At 37.9% G+C, this 27707-nt stretch overlaps 1 protein-coding gene across 2 annotated transcripts; it reads right to left on the bottom strand.

Moving 5' to 3' along the window:
- Nucleotides 1–366: 366 nt before the first annotated feature.
- ZCCHC10 (zinc finger CCHC-type containing 10) lies at nucleotides 367–27707 on the bottom strand. Of its 2 annotated transcripts, XM_049872425.1 has the most exons (5): nucleotides 27637–27707; nucleotides 8006–8167; nucleotides 6820–7034; nucleotides 2751–2792; nucleotides 2005–2090 (listed from the first exon to the last, which is right to left on the bottom strand). In XM_049872425.1, the coding sequence occupies exons 1-4, from the start codon at nucleotides 27675–27677 to the stop codon at nucleotides 2773–2775; spliced, it is 438 nt and encodes a 145-aa protein (XP_049728382.1). In that variant the 5' UTR covers nucleotides 27678–27707; the 3' UTR covers nucleotides 2005–2090; nucleotides 2751–2772. The 2 variants fall into 2 exon arrangements, with proteins under 2 accessions (XP_049728375.1, XP_049728382.1); XM_049872418.1 differs by lacking the exon at nucleotides 6820–7034 and having other exon boundaries at nucleotides 367–2090.

Raw genomic sequence — 27707 nt, 5'->3', positions numbered from 1 at the left:
CAGAGTTCTGCTTTTAGGCAGCATGGGGAGAAACTCTTCGGAAGTTCCTATCAACTCTGTTTTACTGGCGGAAATGTGCGACTAGGTAAGAAAAGGTTCCTGCCCTTTGTATTCCTAGACACATCTTGTAATGGGTTGTAATAATTTGAAATTATAATTTGCTTAAATGCCTTGACTTTCAAGGAATAAGAACTGGCACTAAATAAAATGGCAAAGGAATAGCAGAAACTTAATTTGTGAGCACAAACCGTGAATTGTGTTAAACTGCAAGTGTTGCAAACTACGTATATGTATCTTTTTCTCTTTCCAGTTCTTTAACTGGTAAAATTACTCTTACAGAGGCAAAAAATACTATAAAATGTGCTTGATTAGTAATTTATTAAATTTACCGTCAATTAATACATTCTGTATGGAGCCTTTCAAATGTTTTGAAAGTTTATTTACAATCACTGAAAACAGATGGTTCTGTAGAACGGACAAGTAAGTACAGGCTCCTTAAACTCACTATATATATATTTCAACATTTAAATAGAAGCTCATTTTCTTCAAAAGTAATTTTCCACTACTCTCTCATAAAAATATAAAAAAGACTTAATAGTCATTGTTTTCACTATATAGAATCCCAACCAAGACTTTTGTACAAATATCTCTTTCAAAAAAGCTCAAAAGACATCACAGAACAATGTGACATTAAACCAAATCATCTCATCACAACAACAGAGGATTTTACTTTCAAGAAATAATGTGCAGTATTTTGTTTCTAACCTTTCATGCTAGATTTCAACTGTGTATAGGCTATGTAAACATAGCAGATTCATCTGAGTCATTCATATTTATGTAGTAGACAGTCATATGTGACCCCATATAAACAGTCATATAGTAATTGTAAAAATGGCAAAAGGCAATCTTTATGAAAGTTTAAAAAAATCTTTTTCATAAATGGCAACCAACATTGCCCTAATTTTCTGTAAAAAAAAAATTCTCTCTCTTCTTCCTACCTTCTTTTTCCCTTTGAATGGTACCTGTGATAGTAGTATGTTACTCCAGAAAGATATTTATATCACTTTTAGCCTTTTACATGGCTATTTTCTTTTCTGATTTACTGGATTTATCAAAAGGCACCAAGATTAGACTTCAAAGTAATTTCAGATCTTTTTTCCTTTTTAGGTTCCTCTAGAATGATTTTCATCAGAAAAGTGCAACTCTAAGAACTTAAGGAACCAGATAACAATGAACTATATAACACAACAACTTGATTTGTACCATTCAAAAGGTGTAAATATATTAACAGGTTCCTTGAATTTTTCATTTAGAACAAGAATTCAGAAAAAATTTTTGAACATAAACATAAAAATAGAGCACATTTATTAACAGTAGGAAAACTCATATAGCAAATATTATTAAATCTTACATAATACCACATAGCCAAAAGCATTAGAAATTCACTGCCAGATACTCTGATGCATAATCCTGAAAATGGACACATACCATTAACATATAATAAAGTATGGCATTTAATTCACAGGGAAAAAAGATAGGTTACATCACAAAAACAGACTTACTGGATTTCAGCTTTGATTAAATTTTAGAGATACATTTTAAAAATAAAAAAGCAAAACAAAACTCCTTAAAATAAAGAAGTCTTCACGTATGTAATTCATAATTAATGATATTTATGCTCTCATAATGTAAAACATTCAGAAACTTCTGAACCCTAGAAATTTTGACCAGTTAATCTATTTGGTCTTAACATAGTCTAAATTCTCTTTTGAGAAGTACATTAATGTCTTCAGTTCTTCAGTCCAATGTGGATGAAGCGACTCTACTTCTTTTTCTTCTTCTTTGGCGGCTCATCCTCAGAGCTGCTATCTGTGCTGGTGCTGCTGCTACTGGAGGAGCTGGAATCTGAGTCTGAATCAGACGAGGAGGAAGAGCTTGTAGAGGAGGCTGAAGATGACGAGCTGGAGGAGCTGTCATCAGTGTCACTATCCTCTGAGGAGGATGAGGTAGAGGTCTCTTCACTCTCTGATGAAGAATCACTGGCTGAACTGTCACTGCTGTTGCTACTGGAACTGGTTACACTCTTAGACCTATAAGGCAAGGAACAGTTAGGTGCATGGAAAGCTGCCACTTCATAGAATGTTTAAAAGCAATTTCATTTATCTATCTATCTACACATACATAAACACTGAAGCTTTGCTAGCATGCTACTCCTATTATTTGATGCTTTGAGAACTGTCTTATTGTTGTAAACCCTTCTCCCCTTTACAAGGTCTTTTTCTTACTTCAGCAATTTAACTCTCTTAGAAGCAGTTCAAGGTAAGTATACCTACTATATTATGTTCCAGAGTGAATAACGTCAAAATAAAATCGCATCGTAACAACTGGGTTTATTTAGACTTCATGTAAACTGGTAAATCTTTATTTTAACTACTTCAGACCAGACGTAGCTGGCCAACAATTTCTTACCACTCTAATAACATTTCCTATTCTAAGCCAAAAGAAGACAATTGTTTACTATTTCTAGCTATACAGGCTCTGGAAGGTTGGTGAAAAAGGAGAAATGGAGGCAATAAATTCCTCACAGAAAATAAGAGGAACATATCAGAAACACAATGGTACTCTCATTAATCGCTAACAATTGACCTCAGATCCAAATCTCATGACTATTATTTTAAAATCACTCTTCCTAATCCCTCCAACTATGCTATTACATATTATCTACATAAGACTTCTAAAGCCACACATACCTTTTTTTCTTGGTCTTTCTTTCTATATTAGTTTCTGCAATGCTGATGAACAAAAAGGGGGAAAGTTCCTGTTAACAGAGTGATTATACACAGCTCAGACAAACCCTTCTGCTATTCCCAAAACTGTTTCACATTGGAGAAGCACTTTGGCTTTTATAACATGTGCTTAATAAAAAAAAAAAAAATTTTTTTTTTTTTACATGTGCTTAGGGTACAGTATTTCTCATTATAACCAAGTAGAAAGTTTCCTATTGTAGGGTGCTTAGGGTACAGTATTTCTCATTATAACCAAGTAGAAAGTTTCCTATTGTAGGCTGAATACGGTAAATGCAGCCAAATTTACCAGCACTTAAGCAAGACAGATTTTATTACCTGTACCTTAAAAGCAGTTATATTAAGTGGTCAACAATTACTTTAAAACAAAGATGAGAATGTAAGGGAGCAGGGAAACTAGATTAAGGGAAATACAATAACCAGAACGAAAATAATGAGAATGTTCATATATTGTGAAGAATGTAACCAATGTCACCGAACAACTTTTGTAGACTGTTGAATGGGAACCTAAACCGCTGTGTAAACCCTTCACCAAAAACACATCATTTAAAAAAAAAAAAAAGCCAGTTACGTTAGTCGTTGACTAAACGCACCAATTTGACTTTCTTTTAGTTTACAACTTAGTTTGACACGCCTAAATCAACTACTTACTGAACAATATATAATAAAGCAAACAAGGGCAGAATGTGAGCTTCCAGAGTCAAATTATAAATGGCCACTTCGTATACAAAGAGCAGCCTTTTAATTTAAAATAATCATTTCTTTTTCTGCATGTCCCCCAAATGTTCAGTTCTTTACTGTTTAAAACCAGAAACTTAATACCTCAAAACTGTGTACCCTCACATTATAAAGAACAAAGTCTAGTGATTTTTGAATGAAATATACAAATGGCTTGCTACTATACTTCTGCCAAACAACATGTATACGAAATCAGGTTTGCAAATTACCGAATTACTTCTCTCGTCATAGCACTGTCTTGTAAATCTAATATTTCTATTTTCTGCACTTTTCTACATTTCCTCTCATTCCTTTTTCCTGAGTTTTCAAACATAAATATGTACTTATGTAAAGTTGCCTTACACAGTGGAATTATTTATTGAATCATTTATTAATTCAGACCACAAGAATTCCATGTTCTGGATGAATGTGGAAGGGCCTTACACTGAGTGAAATAAGTCAATCAAAAGGACAAATATTGTATGAGACCACTACTATAAATACTTATGAGAAGGTTTACATACAAAAAGAAACAATCTTTGATGGTTATGAGGGAAGCGAGGGGTGGGGATGGAAAAACACTTAATAGAAAAGTGGAAACTTTGGTGAAGGGAAAGACAGTACACAATACTTGGGAAGCCAACACAACCTGTACAAGGCAAGGCCGTGGTAGCTCCACAGATGCATCCGAACTCCCTGAGGAACTGAAATTGCTGGGTTGAGGGCTGTGGGGACCGTGATCTGTGGGAATATCTAGCTCAACTGGCATAACATAATTTATAAAGAATATGTTCTACCTTCTACATTGGTGAGTAGCATCCGGGATCTTAAAAGCCTATGAGAGGCCATCTAGGATACTCCACTGGTCTCACCCTTTCGGGAGCAAGAAAGGATGAAGTAAACTAAAGATACAAGGGAAAGATTAGTCCAAAGGACTAATGGAGCACATCTACCACTGCCTCCACCGGACTGAGTCCAGTACAACGAGATGGTGCCCGGCTACCACCACTGACTGCTCTGACAGGGATCACAATAGAGAGTCCTGGACAGACCTAAAGAAAAATGTAGAACAAAATTCTAACTCAAAAACAAAGACCAGACTTGCTGGCCTGACAGAGACTGGAGACACCCTGAGAGTATGGCCCCCGACACCGTTTCAGCTCAGTAATGAGGTCACTCCTGAGGTTTACCCTTCAGCCAAAGACTCAACAGGTCCACGGAACAAAACAAGACTAAAGGGGCGCACCAGCCCTGGGGCAGAGACTGGAAAGCAGGAGGGGACAGGAAAGCGGGTAATATGGAACCCAGGGTTGAGAAGGGAGAGTGTTGACATGTTGTGGGGTTGTTAACCAACGTCATAGAACAATGTGTGTACTAACTGTTCAAGGAGAAACTAGTTTGTCTTGTAAACCTTCATCTAAAATACAACTTAAAAAAAATTCCACGTCACCAAAACTCATACATAGCAATCGTTCTAACACTGAACCGAAATCAGCAGCCTTTATTTAATCTCACAGTCGTATGCATTTTTAACACCAAGATACTTGTGTGACACAATTAATGTAGAAAAACAAAAATAAATGTTGAAATGAAATTATTCTTTCTCTCATATTTTATTCTTTATGATTGTGGTCTCCAAACATTTTTTGCTTATGTACCTAATAAAAAATTTTGAAAAACGGTTTCTCCCCTCCTACATTTTTTATTTTAAGTTTTAATATTTGCAAAGGCAAATTATATATACTCATATTACATATATTGTTATTTTTAAGAGAAAATTGCTATTTCCTTCTTGTAAATGTATCCAGTGGAAACTAAAGACCCTAATAATGTGATACCTGCCATCATCCCCTTTAGTAATATATAAGCCTGTTTAACAGTCGGTAATTTTACATCATCCTTTTTCTTCTCTGAACTTGTATTGTTATTCTATTTTCCATATTGAACATTTTCTAATATATTTTTATGCCTGAAAATTTTAGCGATCACTTAAACTTTTCCACAGTAAAAATATACACAACTTGAAATTGTATTAATTTCCTGTGATCATAGGCTTTAAAGGTGTTTAAAATTCTGAACTGAGTAACGGATACAATTATTATTGGAATACAATTGATTAAAAAAATGTAAAAGCATGTTATAAATTTAGTAACTGTTATAAAGAAAAAAACTATTGGAAATATATCTCTTAATGGCATGTTTTTTCTTTCTGAGTTTATGTACCCATGGATAAATATTGCTAGAACGTGACAGGGTTCAGCATCAATTTTATTAATATTTTTTAATTTTTGTAGATTTAGCATTAAGCAACCTTGTTAATCTAAATAAGTATATGAGAACAGAAAGAGTTTTATTACAATAATGTCACTCAATTCTTTGAACTATTATGTTATATTCCAGAAGTAATTATCGATGATTAAAATATATTTTTAAACTGAGAACTCAATTAGGTCCTCCTTTGATTTTATTAGGAAAAAACTTACTAAAAAACATGTTCCCAATAATTATGGCCATTCACTTTCTCAATACAAACACACTTTTTATATTGTGAAAAATCCTCTAGGTTTTTACACACGAGGACAACACACCGAGGTAAGATTAGACATAAGTGAGAGGTATGCCTTTCTTTTGCGAAATTAGAAAAAAGCTATGGGAAAGAGGAAATGGAAAATGAGGACCAACAGGCAAGTTCTTATGTAGACTTATTTTTTTGACATTTCATATGAATGTTGGTAGTCTAGAAATTGATTACCTATCCATTCTGCATAACCTTTGAAGAGGCATGTCCAAAAACTGAAGATCGTTGCCTTAAAGCCCAGATGTTTATGACACTATTATTACAGCTAACAGTCCTTATGAAGATGAAGATGCTACTTCTTCTAATCTGTAGCACTAAGTAGATCCAAGACCTTCACACTTCAGTTTCTCTAAAGCACGTTGCCTTACTCATTTCATAGGAATTTAAAAAGGCTTTATTCAAAGGACATAAAAGGGTAAATAATATTCTAGTCTCCTTCTAGAAGTATTATTATCAATTATTAGTTTTTATTCTTATTATTTATTGTGCTTTAAGTGAAAGTTTACAAATCAAGTCAGTCTCTCATAAAAAACTTATACACACCTTGCTATGTATTCCTAGCTGCTTTCCCACTGAGACAGCACACTCCTCCTCTCTACCCTGTATTCCCCATGTCCATTCAACCAGCTCCTGTCCCCCACGCCTTCTCATGTTTCCTCCAGACAAGGGCCACCCAGATAGTCTCATGTGTCTACTTGAACCAAGAAGCTCACTACTCACCAGAATCATTTTCTGTCTTATAGTCCAGTCCAATCCCTGTCTGAAGAGTTGGCTTCAGGAATGGTTCCAGTCTTGGGCTAACGAAGGGTCCGGGGACCATGATCTCCAGCATCCTTCTAGTCTCGGTCAGATCATTATGTCTGGCCTTTTTACGAGAATTTGAGATCTGCATCCCACTGTTCTCCTGCTCCATCAGGGATTCTCTGTTATGTTCCCTGTCAAGGCAGTCATCGGTGGTAGCCGGGCACCATCCAGGTATTTCATTCTCAGGTCGATGTAGTATCTGGTTTATATGGCCCTTTCTGTCTCTTGGGCCCATCTTTACCTTATTTTACGTCTTTGGTGTTCTTCATTCTCCTTTGCTCCAGGTGGGTTGAGACCAACTGATGTATCTTAGATGACCACTTGCTAGCATTTAAGACCCCAGATGCCACTCACCAAAGTGGGATGCAGAACGTTTTTTTAATACATTTTGTTATGACAATTGACCTAGATGTCCCCTGAAACCACAGTTCCCAAGTCCCCATCCCTGCTGCTCTGGCCTTCAAAGCGCTTGGTTGTATTCAAGAAACTTCTTTACTTTGGTTTAGTCCAGCTGTGCTGACCTCTCCTGTATTGTGTGTTACCTTTCCCTTCACCTAAAATAGTTCTTATCTACTATCTAATTAGTGAATACCCTTCTCCCTCCCTCCTGTCATCATTTATATATCCAAATAAAAATACTATTTCTTTCTTTTCCAAGCATAAATAATGGCACTTATCATATATACTGTTCTCTACCTTGCTTTTATACTTAACGTGTCCTGGAGCACTTTCTACATCAGCTCATATAATCTACTTATGGGATTCTGTTGTCATTTCACTGGCAGTTGAAGCAGAAGTCAAATGATTAAGAGCATGGACTGTGGAGACAGGCTGACTAGTTTAAATCTAACTTTTTCGCTTATTAGTTACGTGACACTGAGCAAGTTACTCAACCTCTCTGTGAACAAAGGTTTCTTCATATGTAAAATGGCGATAATAACAGTATTGACCTTAATGGTATAGATGTGAAGCTTGCACTCATTAAACAGGGAGTACTAGAATTTAAATCTGGACAATCACCATGAGAAATTTAGTCCCTTAGTAAGTCCTATTGACATAAACAAGAAAATAATATTCCTTTGGACACCACACGTAAACTTACCTTTGTTGTAATAATAACCTGTTTTCTTTTTCTTTTAAAGCTTTTTTTAGTTCCGCTGTTCTTGAAGGCCTGTGTAGGTATTTTCTTTTTCCTGTGCATTCATAAGTCCAATGTCCAAATTCTAAACATTTCTGACATCTTACGTGTTGCTTATTGGCTTCCCTATAGAGCAAAAAATAGAATACAAAGCTTAAGTTTTTGACTTGTGACATTATCTACCCTGAAAAGCATAAACGATACAATATATAAGATCATGTTTATTTTTAAGGTCTAAAGCTCCATAAAATGTATTAGGACACTAATACGGTTAGGTTATCAACAGTGTGGACCTTGCCCTGAGGGAGCAGGAGAGCAGTGGGATGCAGACCTCAAATTCTCATAAAAAGACCAGACTTCATGGTCTGGCTGAGACTAGGACCTGGGAGGTCATGGTCCCAGACCTTCTGTTAGCCCAAGGCAGGAACCATTCCCAAAGCCAACTCTTCAGACAGGGATTGGACTGGGCTATGGGATAGAAAATGATACTGGTGAGGAGTGAGCTTCTTGGATCAAGTAGACATATGGGGCTATGTGGGCACCTTCTGTCTGGATGGGAGATGAGAGGGCAGAGGGGGTCAGAAGCCGGCCAAATGCACACAAAAATAGAGAGTGGAAAGGAGTATGTTGTCTCATTAGGGGGAGAGCAACTAGGAGTATATAGCAAGGTGTATATAAATTTTTGTATGAGAGACTGATGATTTGTAAACTTTCCCTTAAAGCACATTAAAAAAATAAAAAAAAAGAATGCGGACCTTGGAGTCAGATAGAATTAACTGTAAATTCTGGCTCCTCAATTTCATTCTAGTATTGGCAGCCTAGGTAATTCAGACCAACCTTTTGGCTCAGAACCAGAAAAGTGGGTCAAAATATTTTTAAAAATCTGCTGAGGCATCAGAGAAATTGCAAGGGGTAAAGAATAACCAAGCTAAGATATAATAGAAGATCAAAATCCAGTGTGGCCAGTCCTGCATTTAAGTCAGCTTTTGTCCTGGGGATATTTGCCCATCTAAAGAGACTAAGCATCACTTATTACAAGCTAAGGAGACAAACTTTTGTATCCAGAATTAGTAACTCCAGAAGGCGTACCCTAGGAATAAACCAAACCTCACAGGGACTGCAGCTCAGCTTCTAGTCATCTAGGAAACCAAGAAAAATTGTGATCATTGAAATTAAGATACAGCAAGGGAAGAAAAATATGTGAAAGAATTGGAAAGGAAGAAATAAAACTGTCATTTCTCACTGATGATATTCGGAAATCCAAAAGAATCTACAGATAAAATATTTTGAAATCATTAGAATTAGTGAGTTTGAAAAGATTTTAGATCGGGGTCAACAAACTTCTTTTATGAAAAGGCCCAGATGGTAAATATTTTAAGTTCTGTGGACGAAGAAGCCAACTGAGGCTACTATGTATGTACTTTACATGACAAGAGAGTGTATTAACTGTGACAAAAGAGTGTATTAACCGTTCGTACCACCCAAAGTACTTAAATTGACTCAAACAGAAATAGAAACTCCCAACAGATGCATAACAAGAAATTAAACCAGTCATTAAAAACCTCCCAACAAAGAGAAGGCCTAGGTCACATGGCTTCACTGGGAAATTCTACCAAAGATTTAAAGAAGAGTTGACATCAATTCTTCTTAAACTCTTTCAAAAAATAGAAGAGGGATACCATCTAACTCATTACACGAGGCCAGTATTACTCTGATATCAATGCCTGATAAAGACACCATAAGAAAACTATAGATTAGTATGCCTTATACTGAGTACAGATGCAATGATACCAAGGCCAGATAAAGACATCATAAGAAAACTACAAACGAGTATCCCTTATACTGAGTAGAGATGCAAAAATCCTCAACAAAATATGAGCAAACCGAATCCAACAACATATTAAAAGGATTACACACCATGATCAAGTGGGATTTATCCCAGGAATCTAAGACTGGCTCAATAAAATCAATAAAAATCAACGTATAAAACCAAAAATCAAACCAAACCCACTGCTATTGAATTGATTCCGACTCATAGTGGCCCTGCAGGATGGAGCAAAACTGCCGAACAGGGTTTCCAAGTTGTGGCTGGTGGATTTGAACTGCTGGCCTTTTGGTTAGCAGCCAAGGTCTTAACTACTGTGCCATAAGGGTCCTAATGTACAGAACATTACAGTAATTAATAGGACAAAAAAAAAGAACCACATGACTATCTCAATTGGTACAGAAAAGGATTTGACAAAATCCAACACCCTTTCATGATAAAAACACTGAACAAACTAGAAGTAGGAGGAAAATTCCTGAACATGATAAAAAGGCATTTATATTAATATCATACTCAGTACTGAAAGACTGAAAGCTTCCCCCTAAGATTAGGAACAAGACAAAGATGTCTGCTTTCATCACTGCTATTTAGCACTGTACTGGAAGTTCTAGTCAGAGCAATTAGACAAAGAAAGAAAGAAAGAAAAAGTATTCAAACTGGGAAGAAGTAAAACTATTTGTATTGATAAATGACATGATTACATAGAAAACCCCAAAGAATTCGTAAGAAAGCTACTAGAACTAATAAATGAAGTTAGCAAAGCCACAGGGTACAATATCAATGCACAAAAAATCTGTTGTGTTTCTTACCAATGATCAATTACCTGAAAAAATATTAAGAAAAAAAATTCCATTTACGACTGCATCTAAAAGGATAAAATAATTAGGAATGAATTTAATCAGGGAGGGGAAAGACTAGTTCACTGAAAATACAAAACATTGCTCAAAGAAATTAAAGAAGACTTAAATAAAAGGAAAGAAATTTCATGCTCATGGAGTGGAAGACTTAATGTATCAATACTACCCAAAGAGATTTATAGATTCAATGTAATCCCTATCAAAATTCTAACAGGCTTTTTTGGGAAAAATACAAATGTCAGTTCTCAAATTCATATGGAATGGCACAGGGCCCTGAACAGCCAAAACAATCTTGAAAAAGAACAAAGAGGACTTGAACTTCCTGATTTCAACACATTCTATAAAGCTCTAAGTAATCAAAATAGTGTGGTACTAGTATGAGGGTAGTCATATAGACCAATGGAATAGAATTGATAGTCCAGAAATAAACTCCATACATCCATGGTCAGCTGATTTTTGACAAAGGTACCAGGACAATTCAATGGGAAAAGAATAGTCTCTTCAACAAATGGTACTGGGACAAATGGATCTCCACATGACAAAGAATGAAATCGGACCCATACCTCCTACCATATATGAAAACTAATTCAAAATGGATCGATGACCTAAAAATAAGAATTAAAACCATAAAACTCCCTGAAGAAAACATATGGGTAACGCTTCAAGACGTAGGTTTTGACAATGCATTCTTAGATATAACACCAAAAGCATGAGCAACAAAAGTCAAAATAGATAAACTGGACTTCATCAAAAAGTTTTGGTGCATCAAAGGACTTCGCCAACAAAGTGATGAGACAATCTACGGAATGGTATAAAATATTTGGGAACCAAATATCTGCTAAGGGTTTAATATCTAGAATATATAAAGAACTGCTACAACTCAACAACAAAAAGACAAACAACCGAAGCAACAAAGGTACCCATCAACAGATGAATGGATAAATAAATTATGGTATATTCACACAATGGAATGCTATGCATCGATAAAGAACAGTAAGGAATCTGTGAAACATTTCATAATATGGAGGAACCTGGAAGGCATTATGCTGAGTGAAATTAAAAAAAAAAAAAATAGTTGCAAAATGACAAATATTATATAAGACTACTATTATAAGAACTCCAGAAACAGTTTAAACTGAGAAGAAAACATTCTTTTGTGGTTACGAGAAGAGGGGGGGTGGGGAGGTGAGGGGGGGATTCACTAATTAGTTGGAAGATAAGAACTACTTTAGGTGAAGGGAAAGACAACACACAATATAGGGGAGGTCAGCACAATTGGACTAAACTAAAAGCAAAGAAGTTTCCTGAATAAACTGAATGCTTCGAAGGCCAGTGCAGCAGGGGCAGGGGTCTGGGGACCATGATTTCAGGGGACATCTAAGTCAACTGGGATAATAAAATCTATTAAGAAAACATTCTGCATCCCACTTTGAAGAGTGGTGTCTGGGGTCTTAAACGCTAGCAAGCAGCCATCTAAGATGCATCAATTGGTCTCAACCCACCTGGATCAAAGGAGAATGAAGAACACCAAAGACACAAGGTAATCATGAGCCCAAGAGACAGAGAGGGCCACATGAACCAGAGACTACGTTATCCTGAGACCAGAAGAACTAGATGGTGCCTGGCTACAACCAATGACTGCCCTGACAGGGAACACAACAGAGGACCCCTAAGGGAGCAGAAGAACAGTGGGATGCAGACCCCAAATTCTCATAAAAAGACCGGACTTAATGGTCTGACTGAGACTGGAAGGACCCCGGTAGTCATAGTCCCCAGACCTTCTGTTGCCCCAGGACAGGAACCATTCCCAAAGCTAACTCTTCAGACATGGATTGGACTGGACAATGGGTTGGAGAAGGATGCTGGTGAGGAGTGGCATCTCCTGCCTGGAGCGGAGATGAGTGGGTAGAGGGGGTTAGAAGCGGGCGAAATGGACATGAAAAAAGAGAGTGGAGGGAGAGAGCAGGCTGTCTCGTTAGGGGGAGAGTAAATGGGAGTATCTAGCAAGGTGTATGTAAGTTTTCATGTGAGAGACTGACTTGATTTGTAAACTTTCACTTAAAGCACAAGTTATTAAAAATAAAAAGACAAAAAGTCCAGTGAAAAAATGCGTAAAGGACTTGAAAAGACATTTACCCAAAGGCATACAAATGGTCAATAAGCACATGAAAAGATGCTCAATGTCACTAGTCATTAGGGAAACACTACTAAAAACCACAATGAGATACTACTTCACACCCACTGTTCTTGTCAGGTGCTGTCCAGTCAGTTGACTCATAATGACCCTATGCACAAGAGAACGAAACGGTGCCCGATCCTGCGCTATCCTCACAATCGTTGTTATCCTTGAGTCCACTGCTGCAGCTACTGTGTCAATCCATCTCATTGAGGGTCTTCTTCTTTTTTGCCTGACCCTCTATTTCGCCAAGCATGATGTCCTTCTTCAGGGACTGATCCCTCCTGATAATATGTCCAAAATATGTGAGATGAAGTCTCGCCATTCTTGCTCCTAAGGAACATTCTGGCTGTACTCCTATGGCAGATTTGTTCATTCTTTTGGCAGTCCATTGTATATTCAATATCCTTCACCAAGAACATAATTAAAAGGTATTGATTCTTCTTAGGTCCTTCTTATTCATTGCCCAGCTTTCACATACATACAAGGCAACTGAAAACACCATGGCTTGGGTCAGGCCCACCTTAGGTTTCAAGGTGACATTTTTGCTTTTTAACACTTCAAAGAGGTCTTTTGCAGCAGATTTGTTCAATGTAATGCCTCATTTGATTTCCTGATTGCTGCTTCTGTGGGTGCTGATTGTGAGTCCAAGTAAAATGAAATCCTTGACAACTTCAACCTTTTCTTCGTTTATCATGATACTGTTTATTGGTTCAGTTGTGCGGATTTTTGTTTTCTGTATGTTGAGGTGTAATCCATGCTAAAGGCTGTAGTCTTTGATCTTCATCAGTAAGTGCTTCAAGTCCTCTTCACTTTCAGCGAGCAAGGTTGTTTCATCTGTGTAACACAGGTTGTTAATGAGTCCTCCTCCAATCCTAAAGCTGTGGTACAGTTTCGCAGGTTATTTGCTCAGCATACAGACAGTTCTGGAATTCCCGTTCTTTGCAATGCTATCCACAATATTGTTAGAATGCCTCTGCACAGTCAATAACAAGTAAACATCTTTCTGATATTCTCTGCTTTCAGCCAGGATCCATCTGACATAGCAATGACATCCCTCCTTCCACATCCTCTTCTGAATCTGGCTTGAATTTCTGGCAGTTCCTTGTCTATGTATTGCTGTGTGATGGTTAAGACTGAATGTCAACTTGGCTGGGGCATAATTCTCGGTGTTTATATGTGATCATTCCCATGATAGAATCTGCTGTGAGTACCCAACCAGTTGAAAGGGAGTGTCCTCAGGGGGGTGTGGCCTGCATTTGAATACACGCAGAAGTTCTGGCTTTTTTGCTCACTCTGGATTCTGTGGCTGTCTCCTATTCATCTGGCCTCCGGTCCTTGGGACTTGAGCTATCAGCTTATCTGCCAATCTTAGGATTCATCCATCTTCACAGCCTGTGATCAAGGGCCCTGCTCTCTGACCTGCTGATCTTGGGTTCGCCAGCGCTACAGCTACGTGTATCAAGAGAAGCCTCTACCCTGATCCACAGATTTGGGACGTTCCAGCCTCTACAATCGTGTGAGCTGTTGCCTTGATATAAATCTCTACATATATTTATATGCTTTACTGGTTTTGCTTCTCTAGAGAACCCAGCCCAAGACATGCTACAACTGCTTTTGAATGATTTTCAGCAAAATTTTACTTGCGTGTGATATTAATGATACTGTTTGATAATGTCCGCATTCGGTTGGATCACCTGTCTTTGAAATAGGCATAAATATGAATCTCTTCCAGTCAGTTGGCCAGGTAGCTGTCTTCCAAATTTCTTGGCATAGACAAGTGACCACTTCCAGTACTGCATCTGTTTGTTGAAAAAACTCAGTTGGTATTCCATCAATTCCTGGAGCCTTCTTTTTTGCCAGTGTCGTCAGAGCAGCTTGGAAATTCTTCCTTCAGTATCATCAGTTCTTGATCATATGCTACCTCCTGAAGTGACTGAACGTACACCAGTTCTTTTTGTACAGTGGCTCCGTGTATTCCTTCCATCTTCTTTTGATGATTCCTGCATTGTTCAATATTTTGTCCACAGAATCCCTTGCTATCACAACTAAAGGCTTGACGTTAAAGCGATCGGAAGAAACGATGACGTAAAAGAGCTGAACAGAAGATTTCAAAGGCCAGCTAGAGAAGACAAAGTAAAGGATCATCACACCCACTAGAATGGCTATTATCAGAAAGACAGAAAATGACCAGTGTTGGTAAGAATGTGGGAATGTAAAATGGTGCAGACACTGTGGAAAACAGTTTGGCAGTACCTCAGAAAGAAATACCACATGACCTAGCAATTCCACTCTTAGTTATATAACCAAGGAACTTGAAAAGGGGCTCAAAGACATACTTGTACACCAGTGTTCACTGCAGCATTATTCACAATAGCCCAAAGGTAGAAAGGGTTCATCAAAAGATCACTGGATAAACAAAATGTGGTATATACACACAATGAATATTATGTACCCATAAAGAAAAATGAAGTTCTGATACATACTACGTCATGGATGGATTCTGAAAACATATGCTGAGTGACATAAGTCAGACACAAAAGGACAAATACTGTATGACCCCACTTAATGAAATACTTCGAGTAAGCAACTGTGTAGAGACAAAAGTTTATCAGTGGTTTCAAGGGGCTGGGGGTAACAGGAAATGGCGGAGTTATTACTTAAGAGGTACTGAGTTTCTGTTTACCAAAAAAACCAAATCAAACCCGTTGCCACTGAGCCAGTTCCAACTCGTAGAGACTCTACAGGACAGAGTATAACTGCCCCACAGGGTTTCCAAGGAAAGGCTGGTGGATTAGAACTGCCAACCTTTTGGTTAGCAGCCAAGCTTTTAACCACTGTGCCACCAGGGCTCCGAGTTTCTGTTCACAGTGATGAGAAACATTCCAAAATGGACAGTGGTGATGGTTGCACAATACAGTGACTGTAATAAATGTCACTAAATTGTACTCTTAAAGATGGCTAAACTGGCAAAGGCTTTATCACAATTAAAAAAAAAAGAAAAACTAATGCTCCAGGTAATGAATCAAGACTACTTAGGTAGATATAGTATTAAAAGATAATAAAGTGACCTTTTTTTTGCCTAGTAATAGTTCTTAAGTTTCTCTAAACAACTGTCAGAAACGTGAGTGTAACTTCAGAGCTTATCTGACTATGTAATACCCAGGAAAAATTCTGAGGACTGCTGACATTTTTTCAATGATACTCTATGGAGGAGCTCTGGTGGCACAGTAGTTAAGAACTCAGCTGCCAGCCAAAAGGTCAGCAGTTCAAATCTACCAGCCACTCCTTGGAAACCCTGTCGGACAGTTCTACTCTGTTCTATAATGTTGTTATGAGTCAGAATCAACTCGACGACAACGGGCCAGTTTTGGTTTATGGACTTAATATTAGCTTTTCGGGGGAAAAAAAAAAGCACTACTAACATTTAATATACACACAATTGTTAATACACATCCCAATTTTGGAAATATTTATAATTTTGAAGAACTGTGTAATCATGACTCTCATATAAATTAGAAATGACCATATGTCAAAATTTTATTTTAATCATTAATTAATGAAGGAACCATCAGCCAAGTACTTACCCATTGTGCCACTAGGCTACAGTAAGATGTTGCAACTGATTCAAAGGTAAATTTAAATAACACATATATGAGTAATCAAGAACGCTGAATTTATAAATAGTTGAAAACTAGCCAATATCCACAGGGAAATAATAAATTTCATTCAATTTTTATGGTCAAGAATCCTCCACAACACTACCAGCTTCCTACAGCTTAAGAGTTGTAAAATAGCTCAGAGAAAATGAAAGGCGCAGGCCCTCAGAGGGTCACACAGACAGGAAGGGTGAACTAGATAGGACAACCCAGAAATCGTTTCAAAGCCCTTCACCATTTTTCCTGACAATGAAAATACGAGGTAGAGTGAGGTGGCTCATAACTTAGAAAGTACTTTTTATTTTTCCAAATCAGAGGTTGTTTTCCAAATATTAAGAAATTCATAACCTGGGATCCCAGCCATTAAAATTATTATGGCATTTTCCATCAGCTATTACAGTGTTTTTTTGTTTTTATAAATTGAACATTCACGAATATCTAAAGTCCAACTGTGATTAACATCTTTTATGATGTATTTCTAAACACTAATAAATCACTCCAAAAACACTGATCTTCCAGCTGCTGAATTAGACAGGCTCGCCGTAAGTTAGAATCAGCTCAGAGGCAACGGGTTTGGTTTTTTACAATCAAAATAAGATTAGCATTTCTTTCCACCCAAAAGGATAGCCTATTCAAATATTATATATTCTAAGGCTTAAGGAAGTGTTTTAATGGTATGGCCTTTTTATGTGTAATGACCTTTTTTGATACCAAAAATATTAGGACATGCCTACCATATTGGCAAAATTGGTTTTAATACCTATTGTTGCCAAAGGGAAAATCCTGGTGGTGTAGTGGTTAAGAGCTACAGCTGCTAACCAAAAGGCTGGCAGTTCGAATCCACCGGGTACTCCTTGGAAACTCTATGGGGCAGTTCTAACTCTGTCCTATAGGGCTGCTATGAATTGGAATCAACTCGACGGCAACCAGTTTGGTTTTTTGTTGTTGTTGTTGCCAAAGGTGAAGAATGGGCACTCTGATTCAGTACTGGTAAGAATGTAAAATTTCTGAAGGGCAATATGGCAAATATGCATCAAAAATCCTAAAAGTGTGCATACCAAAAAAATAAACATAACATAAAATACAATTATCAACCTAGAAAATCCCTAAGAATCCAAAATAGAGTTACTAGGGATAATAATTGAGCTTACTAAGGTCTCAAGATAAAAGGCACATATACAAAATATGCTAACAAGAAACAACTGGAAATTGAAATGAAAAATATTTACAATATTTGTGGACAAATGTGATAAAAGATGTAGAAAATCTGTACACTGAAAACTACAAAACATTGCTGAAATTAAAGAAGACCGAAATAAATGGAGAGATACAGGTATAGATGGGTCAGAAGATTTGATAATGTTAAAATATCATTTCTCCCCAAGTTATCCTGTGGATTCAATGCAATCCCAACAGAAATCCGGGGTCTTTTGCAGAAACAGATAAACCAATTCTAAAATTCATATGCAAATTCAAAGAACTTGGAGTAGTCAAAACAACTGTGAAAAAGAAAATAAGAGGACTAACATCTACAGATTTCAAGATTTATTATCAAGCTAGTTATCACAACAGTGTGGTATTGGTGTAAGGATAGGCAAACATAAATGAAAGGGAATGAAGTCCAAAAACAGCCCCTCAGATGTAACCGGACAACTGACTTTTGACAAAGGTACAAAACAAATTCATCGGAAAAAGAAAAGTCTTTTCAACTACTGGTCTGGAACAAGTGGATGGATAGTGATAAGCGAAAAGATAAAAACAGTTTCTTATAAAGTTAAATACACACTTGCCATTAGGACCCAGCAATCTCACTTTTAGGTATTTACCCAACAGAAGTGGAAACTTACGTTCACAGAAAAGTCTACACGTTAATGTTACAGTAGTTTTATTCATAATAACCCAAATCTGGAAACAATATAAGTAATCTTAAACTGATGAGCGGATAAACAAACTGGTACATTTATACAACGGAATACTATAGGGTAATTTAAAAAAAGAATGAACTATTGATACATGCAACAACTTAGATGAATCTCAAAAGCATTATCTAGGTGAAAGAACTCAGACTCAAAGGACTATAAACTGTAATTTTATTTATACAACACTCTGGAAAATGAAAAATCACAGGAAGAGAAAACAGATTAGTGGTTGACAGATGCTGAGAACAGAAAGGTTTAATACGAAGGGGCACAAGGGCATGTTTTGAGTGATAGAAATGTTCCATATCTTGATTTTGGTGGTTGTTATATGAATAGATACATTTGCTGGAATTTGTAAAACTGTAAATTAAAAGTATGAATTTTACAGTATGTAAATTATACCTCAACAAACCTACCTTTTAAAAATGTCCATATCATTTCACCCAGAGATAATAATGAATATGCACAAAGTTTTAATTGTAGGAATGTTCATTATGTTGTCGTTGTTAGGTGCCATCAAGTCAGTTCCAACTCATAGTGACCCCATGTACAACACTGCTTGGTCCTAGGCCATCCTCACAAATGTTATGCTTGAGTCCATTGTTGCAGCCACCGTGTCAATCCATCTCCTTAAGGGTCTTCCTATTTTTCATTGGCCCTCTTCTTTACCAAGCATGATGTTCTTCTCCAGGGACTGATCCCTCCTGATAACATATCCAAAGTACATGAGAGGAAGTTTTGCCAGCCTTACTTCTTAGGAGCATTCTGGCTGTACTTCCTCCAAGACAGATTTGTTTGGTAGTTCATGGTACGTTCGATATATAGATGGTAGTTTATGGTACATTCAATATTCTTTGCCAACACCATAATTCAAAGGCATCAATTCTTCTTCAGTCTCCCTTATTCACTGTCCAGCTTTTGCATGCATATGAGGTGACTGAAAATATCACGGCTTGAGTCAGGCATATCTTAGTCCTCATAGTGGTACCTCTGCTTTTTAACACTTTGAAGAGGTCTTTTGCAGCAGATTTGCTCAATGCAATAGGTTGTTTGATTTCTTGACTGCTGCTTTAATGGGTGTTGATTGTGAATCCAAGTAAAATGAAACTCTTGACAACTTCAATATTTTCTCCATTTATCATGATTTTGCTTATTGGTCCGGTTGTGAGGATTTTTGTTTTCTGTATGTTGAGGTGTAATCCATACTGAAGCTTATACTCTTTGATCTTCATCAGTAAGTACTCCAAGTCCTCTTCGCTTTCAGCAAGCAAGATTGTGTCATGTACATGTCGAAGATTAATGTCTTTCTCCAATCCTGATGCCCCATCCTTCTTCACGTAGTCCAGTTTCTCGGATTATTTGCTCAGCATACGGATTGAATAAGTATGGTAAAAGAATACAACCCTGACTCACAACTTTCCTGATTTTAAGGAATATCCCTTGTTCTGTTCCAAGGCTGCCTCTTGATCTACGTATAGGTTCCTCATGAGCACAATTAAATGTTCTGGAATTCCCATTCTTCACAATGTTATCCATAGTTTGCTAAGATTCACACAGTAGAATGCCTTTGCAGTCAATAAGACATAGGTCAACATCCTTCTGCTACTCTCTGCTTTCGGCCAAGATCCATCTGACATCAGCAATGCTATCCTTCATTTCACGTCCTCTTCTGAATCCGGCTTGAATTTCTGGCAGTTCCTTGTCGATGTACCACTGCAACCATCAGCAAAATTTCACTTTTGTGTGATATTAATGATGTTGTTTGATAATTTCCACATTCTGTTAGATCAACTGTCTTTGGAATGGACACAAATATGGATCTCCTCTAGTCGGTTGGACAGGTAGCTCTATTTCAAATTTTTTGGCACAGATGAGTAAGTACTTCCAGTGTTTCATCTACTTGGTGAAACAACTCAATTGGCATCCCGTCAATTCCTGGAGCCTTGATTTTCGTCAATGCCTTCAGTGCAGCTTGGACTTCTTCTTTTAATACCATCAGTTTTTTGATCATATGCTACCTCCTGAAATGACTGAATATCGACCAATTCTTTTTGGTACGGTGACTGTGTATTCCTTTCATCTTCTTTTGATATTTTCTGTGTCATTCAATGCTTTGTTCATAAAATCTTTCAATATTGCAACTCAAGGCTTCAATTTTTTCTTCAGTTCTTTTAGTTTGAAAGATGCCAAGCATACTCTTCCCTTTTGGTTTTCTATCTCTAGGTCTTTGCACATTTTGTTATTTAATAATTTACTTTGTCTTCTTGAGCCAGCCTTTGAAATCTTCTGTTCAGCTCTTTTACTTCATCATTTCTTCCATTCACTTCAATTACTCTCTGTTTAAGAGCAACTTTCATAGTCTCTTCTTACTTTTTTTTTTTTTTAATGTGACAGGCATTTTACTTATTTTTTAATTGTGCTTTAGGTGAAAGTTTACAGAGCAAATTAGTTTCTCACTAAATTATACACAATTGTTTTGCGATACCGGTTGTCAACCCTGTGATGTATCAACGCTCTCCTCTTCTCCACCCCACGTTCCCTGCTTCCATTCATCCAGTTTTCCTGCCTTCTCATCTTTGCTTTTGGGTTGTTGTGCCCATTTAGTCTTGTATACATGATTGAACAATGAAGCACGTTCCTCACGCGTGTTACTGTTTGCCCTATAGATCTATCTTTGGCTCAAGGGAGAACCTCAGGAATGACTTCAGTACTGAGTTAAGAGGGTTTCCGGGGGCCACACTTCTGGGTTTCTCCAGTCTTTGTCAGACCAGCAAGTCTGCTCTTTTTTCTTCTGACATCCATTTTGGTCTTTTCTCTCTTCCTGCCTTTTGAAATGACCTTTTGTTTTCTTCAGGTATTATGTCCTTGATGTCATCCCACAACTCTTCTGGTCTGCAGTCATTAATGTTCAATGCACCAAATCTATTCTTGAGATGATCTCTAAATTCAGGGAGAATGTATTCAAGGTTGCACTTTGGCTCTGGTGGACCTGTTTTCACTTTCTTCAGCTTGAATTTGAACTTGCATATGAGCAATTGATGGTCTGTTCCACAGTCAGCCCCTGGCTTTGTTGTGACTGATAATATTGAGCTTCTCCGTTGTCTCTTTCCACAAATACAGTCAATATGATTCCTATGTATTCCATCCAGCAAGGGCCATGTGTATAGTCACCACTTACGCCGTTGAAAAAAGGTATTTCCAATGAATAGGTCATTGGTCTTGCAAAATTCTGTCATGTCACCTCATGCGTTGTTTCCATCACCAAGACCATATTTTCCAAATATTGATCCTTCTTCATTTCCAACTTCTGCATTACAATTGCATGTTTTACCAACTTCAGATTGCAGAAGTTGGTAAAAATCTTCAATTTTCTAACTAGCCTTTCTTGTAGGCGTATGGATATTATCCTATTACTGCAGCACCGTACTTCAGACTAGATCTTGAAATGTTCTTTTTGACAATTAATGTGACACCACTCCTCTGCGATTTCTATTCCCATTATAATAAACCATATGATTGCCCAATTCAAAATGGCTAATACCACCCATTTCAGCTCACTAATGCCTGGCAGATTGATCTTTTTGCGTTCCACTTCATTTTTGATGACTTACAATTTTCCTAGATTCATACTTTGTCCATCCCATGTTTTGATTACTAACAGATGTTTGCAGTTGTTTCTTCTCGTTTTGAGTTGTGCCACATTACCAAATGAAGGTCCCGAAAGCTTTACTCCATTCACATTATTAAGGCTGACTCTACTTTGAGGAAGCAGCTCTTTCCTAGTCATATTTTGAGTGCCTTCCAACTTAGGGACTCATCTTCCAGCCCTATATCAGACAGTGTTTGGCTGCTATTCATAAGGTTGTCACTGGCCAATTTTTTAGATGCAGATTGCCAGGTCCTTCTCCCTAGTCTGCCTTAGTCTGGAAACACCAATGAAACCTGTCTACTATGGGCCCTGCTGGTATTTTAAATACCAGTGGCATAGCTTCCAGCATCACAGCAACACACAAGCCATGACAGCATAACAAACTTACAGGTGTGTGGTGGCAGTACAATAAGGTTTATAAAAATAAACCCATCTGTGATGAAAAAAACCACACAGCCGATAATGTAATTACTTTCAATCAGTTGTACCCTTGTAAAATGTTGAATTGGCAAAAGTTGTGTGATAGACATATTTACAACAATCACACACACAAAGCATAGCTGCTGACACTGCTTATGTACAACTAAACACCTCATGTGATTTGGTTCCTGGTTTGGAGTTTTAGGGTCACGGTTTCATGGGACATCCCAGTTAACTGGCCTAATAACGTGTTCAGCGATTCTATTGTATCTACTAGTTTGCTGAGTAGTGCCTAGGGTCTTAAAGGCTTGCAAGCAGCCATCCAAGGTACAACAAGTGGTATCTATTTGCCTGGAGCAATATAAGAAGGACGATTGCCAGGAACAGGAGAAGGAATTGGATTGTACAGCTAATTGCCTCCATGAACAACTGCCTCCCTTACCATAAGACCAGAAGAATTGGATGGTGCCTGGTCACCATTACTGAAAATTTTCATCAAAGATTCCACAGAAGAATCCTGAAATCAAAAGAGGAAAAATACAGCACAGAATTTCAAATTCTCATAAAATCCAGGCTTTCTGGAGCCATGGAGGCTGGATGAATCCCTGGAACTGTTGCCCTGAGATAATCTTTAAACCTTAAACTAAAAAGATCCCCTCAAGTCTTCTTAAAGCCAAATAATAATTTAGCTTAACTAGTAAAAAATGTCTGCCCTGAGCATTATGCTCTTTTAAGATCCATATGGGATCAAACTGACAACAGCAACTCAAAAAATTAGATAGGAACCTTAGAGGGAGAATGTAATCAATGTCACTAAATGGTACATGAAGGAACTGCTGAATTACATGTTTTGCTGTGTACAATCTCAATAACGACAACAATAATAAAATAAATTATAAAAGAAAAAGTAACCCTAACTATGAAACAACAGAGAAACTGACCAAAAAGTTACATGTATTCATACAGAGAATACTATGAGGCTATTTAAAATGTTATAAATGGTCTAAAAGGTTACATACTGAAATGTAAACAACTATCTTTGGTATAGGGTTATAATCCTTTTTCTCCCCCTTATGCATATTTCCTAACTTTTCTATAATGAATACAGACTGCATGCAAAATCATAAAACAATATTTTAAATGACATTTTTAAAAAGAACATATAACTAAGGAAGAGTACAGAAGAGTAGTAAAAGCCTGTAAGAGAAATATCTGGAAGACTTCTGTCAAAAAGAGCTGAATGAAAAATACCAAGAACATAAAAAATGGTTTTATAGTTTTGGTTATATTCAAAGCACAAAGAATCAAAAAAAGAGACAGGCTCATGATTGGAGGTGCTAGGGAAACAGGACACCAATGTTGTCATCAGAGAGCAAACAAGACTATTTTTATTTTGCTCCTGTCTTAACTCTCAAAAAAATTATACGCAGAATGAAAAGAGTAAAATTGAAGCCCAAGATACCTAAGGAGTGGGTAAAGGAGACCTTAACTGTCACGTGGCGCAGGTGAACTACTCCCCTACATACTGAGAGATTTTCCAGGTGAGACTGCTGTACTGCTGCTGGTAATCTGAGGAACTTTGGCAAACAGGAGTGATGCTGAGAGACTATAGGTAGTCAAATGCTGTTTTGATTTTCAAAGGGGAAAAAAGGTAGATTCCACAAACTAGACCAATGAACTTGACATCTATTCTATGAAAAATTCTGGCTGGATTTATTAAATCTACTCAGAAAGAGAAGCCGTGATCATTAGGTGTCAAATCATTACAGACTAATACCTCATTGCCTGTTGTGTATCTGTACTTCAATAAGGCATCTTAGAAGTTTCTCACAATTACCTTTATGAACCTTAAGTAGATTTACAATCAGCTGAACATCAAGGACAGAGTGCTGTTTAATGGGCTGAAATATACAGAGAGGTATCCAATGGTTGCTTGCAGGGTTTTTGTCCTCAATTTGGTCTTGTCCAACATTTTTATCAATGCCTTGGATGAGGACACAGTTGTTCATATTTATCAAACCTGCAGTTGACACAAAGCTGAGAGGGATAGCTAATATGGTAGATGACCAAATCAGGATCTAAAAAGATCTTGAAAGGCTGGAACTCTGTGTCAAGTCTAACAAGATGAAAGTTAACAAGGATAAAAGTAAGTCTGACACTGAATTCCAGAAAATCAATACAAATACAGGACAGGGGAGGCCAGACTTGATGCCAGTTCATGTGGGAAACACTTAGGGTTTTTAACTAACTGAAATCACAGCTTGGGTCAAAAGCAGGGAAGTTAGAAGGTTTTGCCTTCATAAATATTCTTTTCCTTCCAGCTCAACATAAACTTTTGGACAGACTTGAAAAGTGTAACAACTCACTTCAGGAGGTAGTGAGTTTGTCATTACTAGACGTCTTCAAGGCAAAATTAGATGGCTACTCTGGATGCTGACGAGCAAATAATGGAAACCAGTAGAGGGTTTAGTAGAAGACAGTGGATAGTGCCAAGATTCTACAATCTACTTACGTATGGGCAGATGTCATTATAATTCACAAGATGAAGTAATTTCATCCCAACTGACTTAAAGGAGCTTGATAATAAAAAGTTCCAGGAAGATATACTGAATGGGGAGTTCAAATTTAGGCTCACTTTCTTTTTTTTCTTTTATTCCTCTCCACCCTCACCCCTTGTCTATTAATCCAGAAAGTTTATTAAAGAATGAAAACAATATACTTCCTCACTTCTCATAACCCTAAAACAAAGTTTTAAACTTACTATTATGAAAGTAATATATGCCCGTTATACATAAAATGAAATCTTTTTGTTGAATATAAAATGAAAAGTAAAGGCTCCTCTCCTGCTGTCTCCACTCTTGTATATTCTCCAAACATTCCTGGACTCCCCTAGCCTATAAAGTACCTTCTTCTCTGAATCCCTGGGTAACTTAGTCTATATACGACACCATCTTTTATTATACAGCACATGTTTTCTTCCCAACACGACCAGAAGCTCCTAAAGGTAAGATTTGTTTTCTATTTCTGTGTGGCTTATGTACCAAAACCAGGCACACTCTAGAAACATTACCTTTGTTAATCTTTCTGATACTGTGAAAAACAAACGGTAATTTTCTTTGGTTGCTAAAGTCTTGTTTTTACTTCATATTTACAGTAGACATAGGCTAGTTTTGCCAATCCGGCATTCATTCACCACTTCTGACCTTCCCACCCAGCTCATCATTGGTTTATGGTAAAATGGCCAATTGTACTGGGCGACGAATGCAATCTAGGGCAATCAGGGCTTCACAATTCTCAAAAACATGGTTCAGGGTTGGTCATGTAACACAATCAAGACCAATGAGATAAAATCATTTTTGCCTTATTTGAAGGAGTTGAAGCTGAAAGGACATAAAAGGACCCTAGATACGGCAGCTATCTTGGGACCAAAGGAGAGATCCTATCCAAGTGTGGAGCCAACACCCAAAAGAGCACACTAGAGAAAGACAGGGAGATATGGGACCCTGGTGACATCACTTAGCAGTCCTATTAAGTATTATTATCACCTCATTCTTGATCTCAGAACTGTGTGACTTTGAAGTTCTCTTCAACCAAGTTTACTTCTCTAACTCCCTGAGTCTTTATCCTTACACGCTCTCCTTGAGCTCCTCATGAGAGTAGGGTCAGATGAAGAGGAAAAGAGAAAGAACAGGGATCTGAGATTAGAAATGTAAATATAAAAAGAACTATAAACAAATATATATGGTGATCTATGCATTAGAGATGTGCACACAGTGATGGCATGAAATGATGAGAGAATGAAGGGGCTGAGGTTGTTTGTGTGCATGTTGGTAGAAGGCTTTACAAGAAGGGGACATTTGGGATGGCTCCTGCATTATGTCTGCCACAAACCGCTGTAATTTTAGCTTGTTCCACTCTCTCTTGCCCATGGGCTACAATGGCCTTCTTTCAGTTCTTAAAACTAAGTTTTTCCAGCCTCAAAGCAATTATGCCATTGTCTGGATACTCTTCCCCAAGTCTGCTCATGACTGCCTCCTTTCCCTCCCTTATAATCTTTGTTCAAATTCCACCTTTTAAGAGATGCCTTTTCAGTTCACCCAATTTTAAGTGGGTTTTTTCCTCTTACACATCACACCATACCCCTTGCCATCGAGTCAATTCCAATTCACAGAGACCCTATGGGACAGAGTAGAACTGCCCCACTGGGTTTCCAAGGCTGTAAATCTTTAGGAAAGCCAACTGCCACCTCCCTCTTCCACAGAGCAAGGGTGAGTTTGAACCACCAACCTCTAGGTTAGCAGCCGAGCACTTAAGCATTGCACCACCAGGGCTCCTTTTTATCTTACTTTATTTCCTTTAAAGTTCTCATCACTAACTGTACTTACTAAATTTGTTTGGTTTATTGATTATCTCCACCACTAGAATGTAAGCTCCCTGAAAGCAGGGATTCTATCTGGAACACCTCTTTTTTTTACATTCAAATTCTTGCACAGAGCAGTAGGTACTGAATAAACGTTTGTTGACAGAGTACATGAATGGTAGAAAACCAGGGGATAGCGTGGGAGAAAAGTTGGCCTTACAGTTCTGCCGCTTGTAGGGAAGTCGATAGTGAGGGGGCAGGAAAAGTCAGCTGAGCTGAGACTTCACAGGGGGCTGAAGGGTATCTCGGCGAGAGTGGTGGAGTCCGATCAGAGCTTCAAGCCTCCCTTGGTCGTGCGTAGGGTGGTCGACTGAGTGGGCTGAGAGGCACACTCTCCGTCACGAAACCACTCAGTAACCAACTCCTGGGCGTCCCCTTCAGAGGAAACAAATGCGGCGGCTCTCCTCAAACCAACCTCTGTCCAGACCCGTGGACCTTATATAAGCGTACGTCGTCCTCCGCGAAATCGCTAGACAGTGGGCACCAAACTTAACCACCCGGGCCCGAGACCCTCGAGAGCAGGTGACGTGTAAAAAGAACGCCCACCCTCCGCCGGTCCCCAGTGGGGATGCAGAAACGGCCCCGCATCCCAGCGCCCGCTCATCAGTCGGTTGACGCGTATCTCCTCGTCTCCAGCTCACCCTGGGGCCCGAAACGGTCCCTTACTTACGCCTGTCTCCGGGCTATGAGCCGGTGCATGGGAGTCGCCATCTTAGCGCGGCTGAGAAGTGCCGCGCTGGG

The sequence above is a fragment of the Elephas maximus genome, chromosome 2 (genome assembly GCF_024166365.1).
Source record: "Elephas maximus indicus isolate mEleMax1 chromosome 2, mEleMax1 primary haplotype, whole genome shotgun sequence".
Taxonomy (NCBI): domain Eukaryota; kingdom Metazoa; phylum Chordata; class Mammalia; order Proboscidea; family Elephantidae; genus Elephas; species Elephas maximus.
This window is presented reverse-complemented; position numbering and strand designations above follow the sequence as displayed.

What these genes read in the sequence shown, in the direction of transcription:
- ZCCHC10 (XM_049872418.1), bottom strand. Translation starts at nt 27,677, where the DNA reads ATGGCGACTCCCATGCACCGGCTCATAGCCCGGAGACAGGC. An exon ending in CTCATAGCCCGGAGACAGGC is followed by an intron (nt 8,168 to 27,636) that starts GTAAGTAAGGGA and finishes TTTGCTCTATAG; the next exon opens with GGAAGCCAATAAGCAACACG. An exon ending in AGAAAGACCAAGAAAAAAAG is followed by an intron (nt 2,091 to 2,750) that starts GTATGTGTGGCT and finishes CTTGCCTTATAG; the next exon opens with GTCTAAGAGTGTAACCAGTT.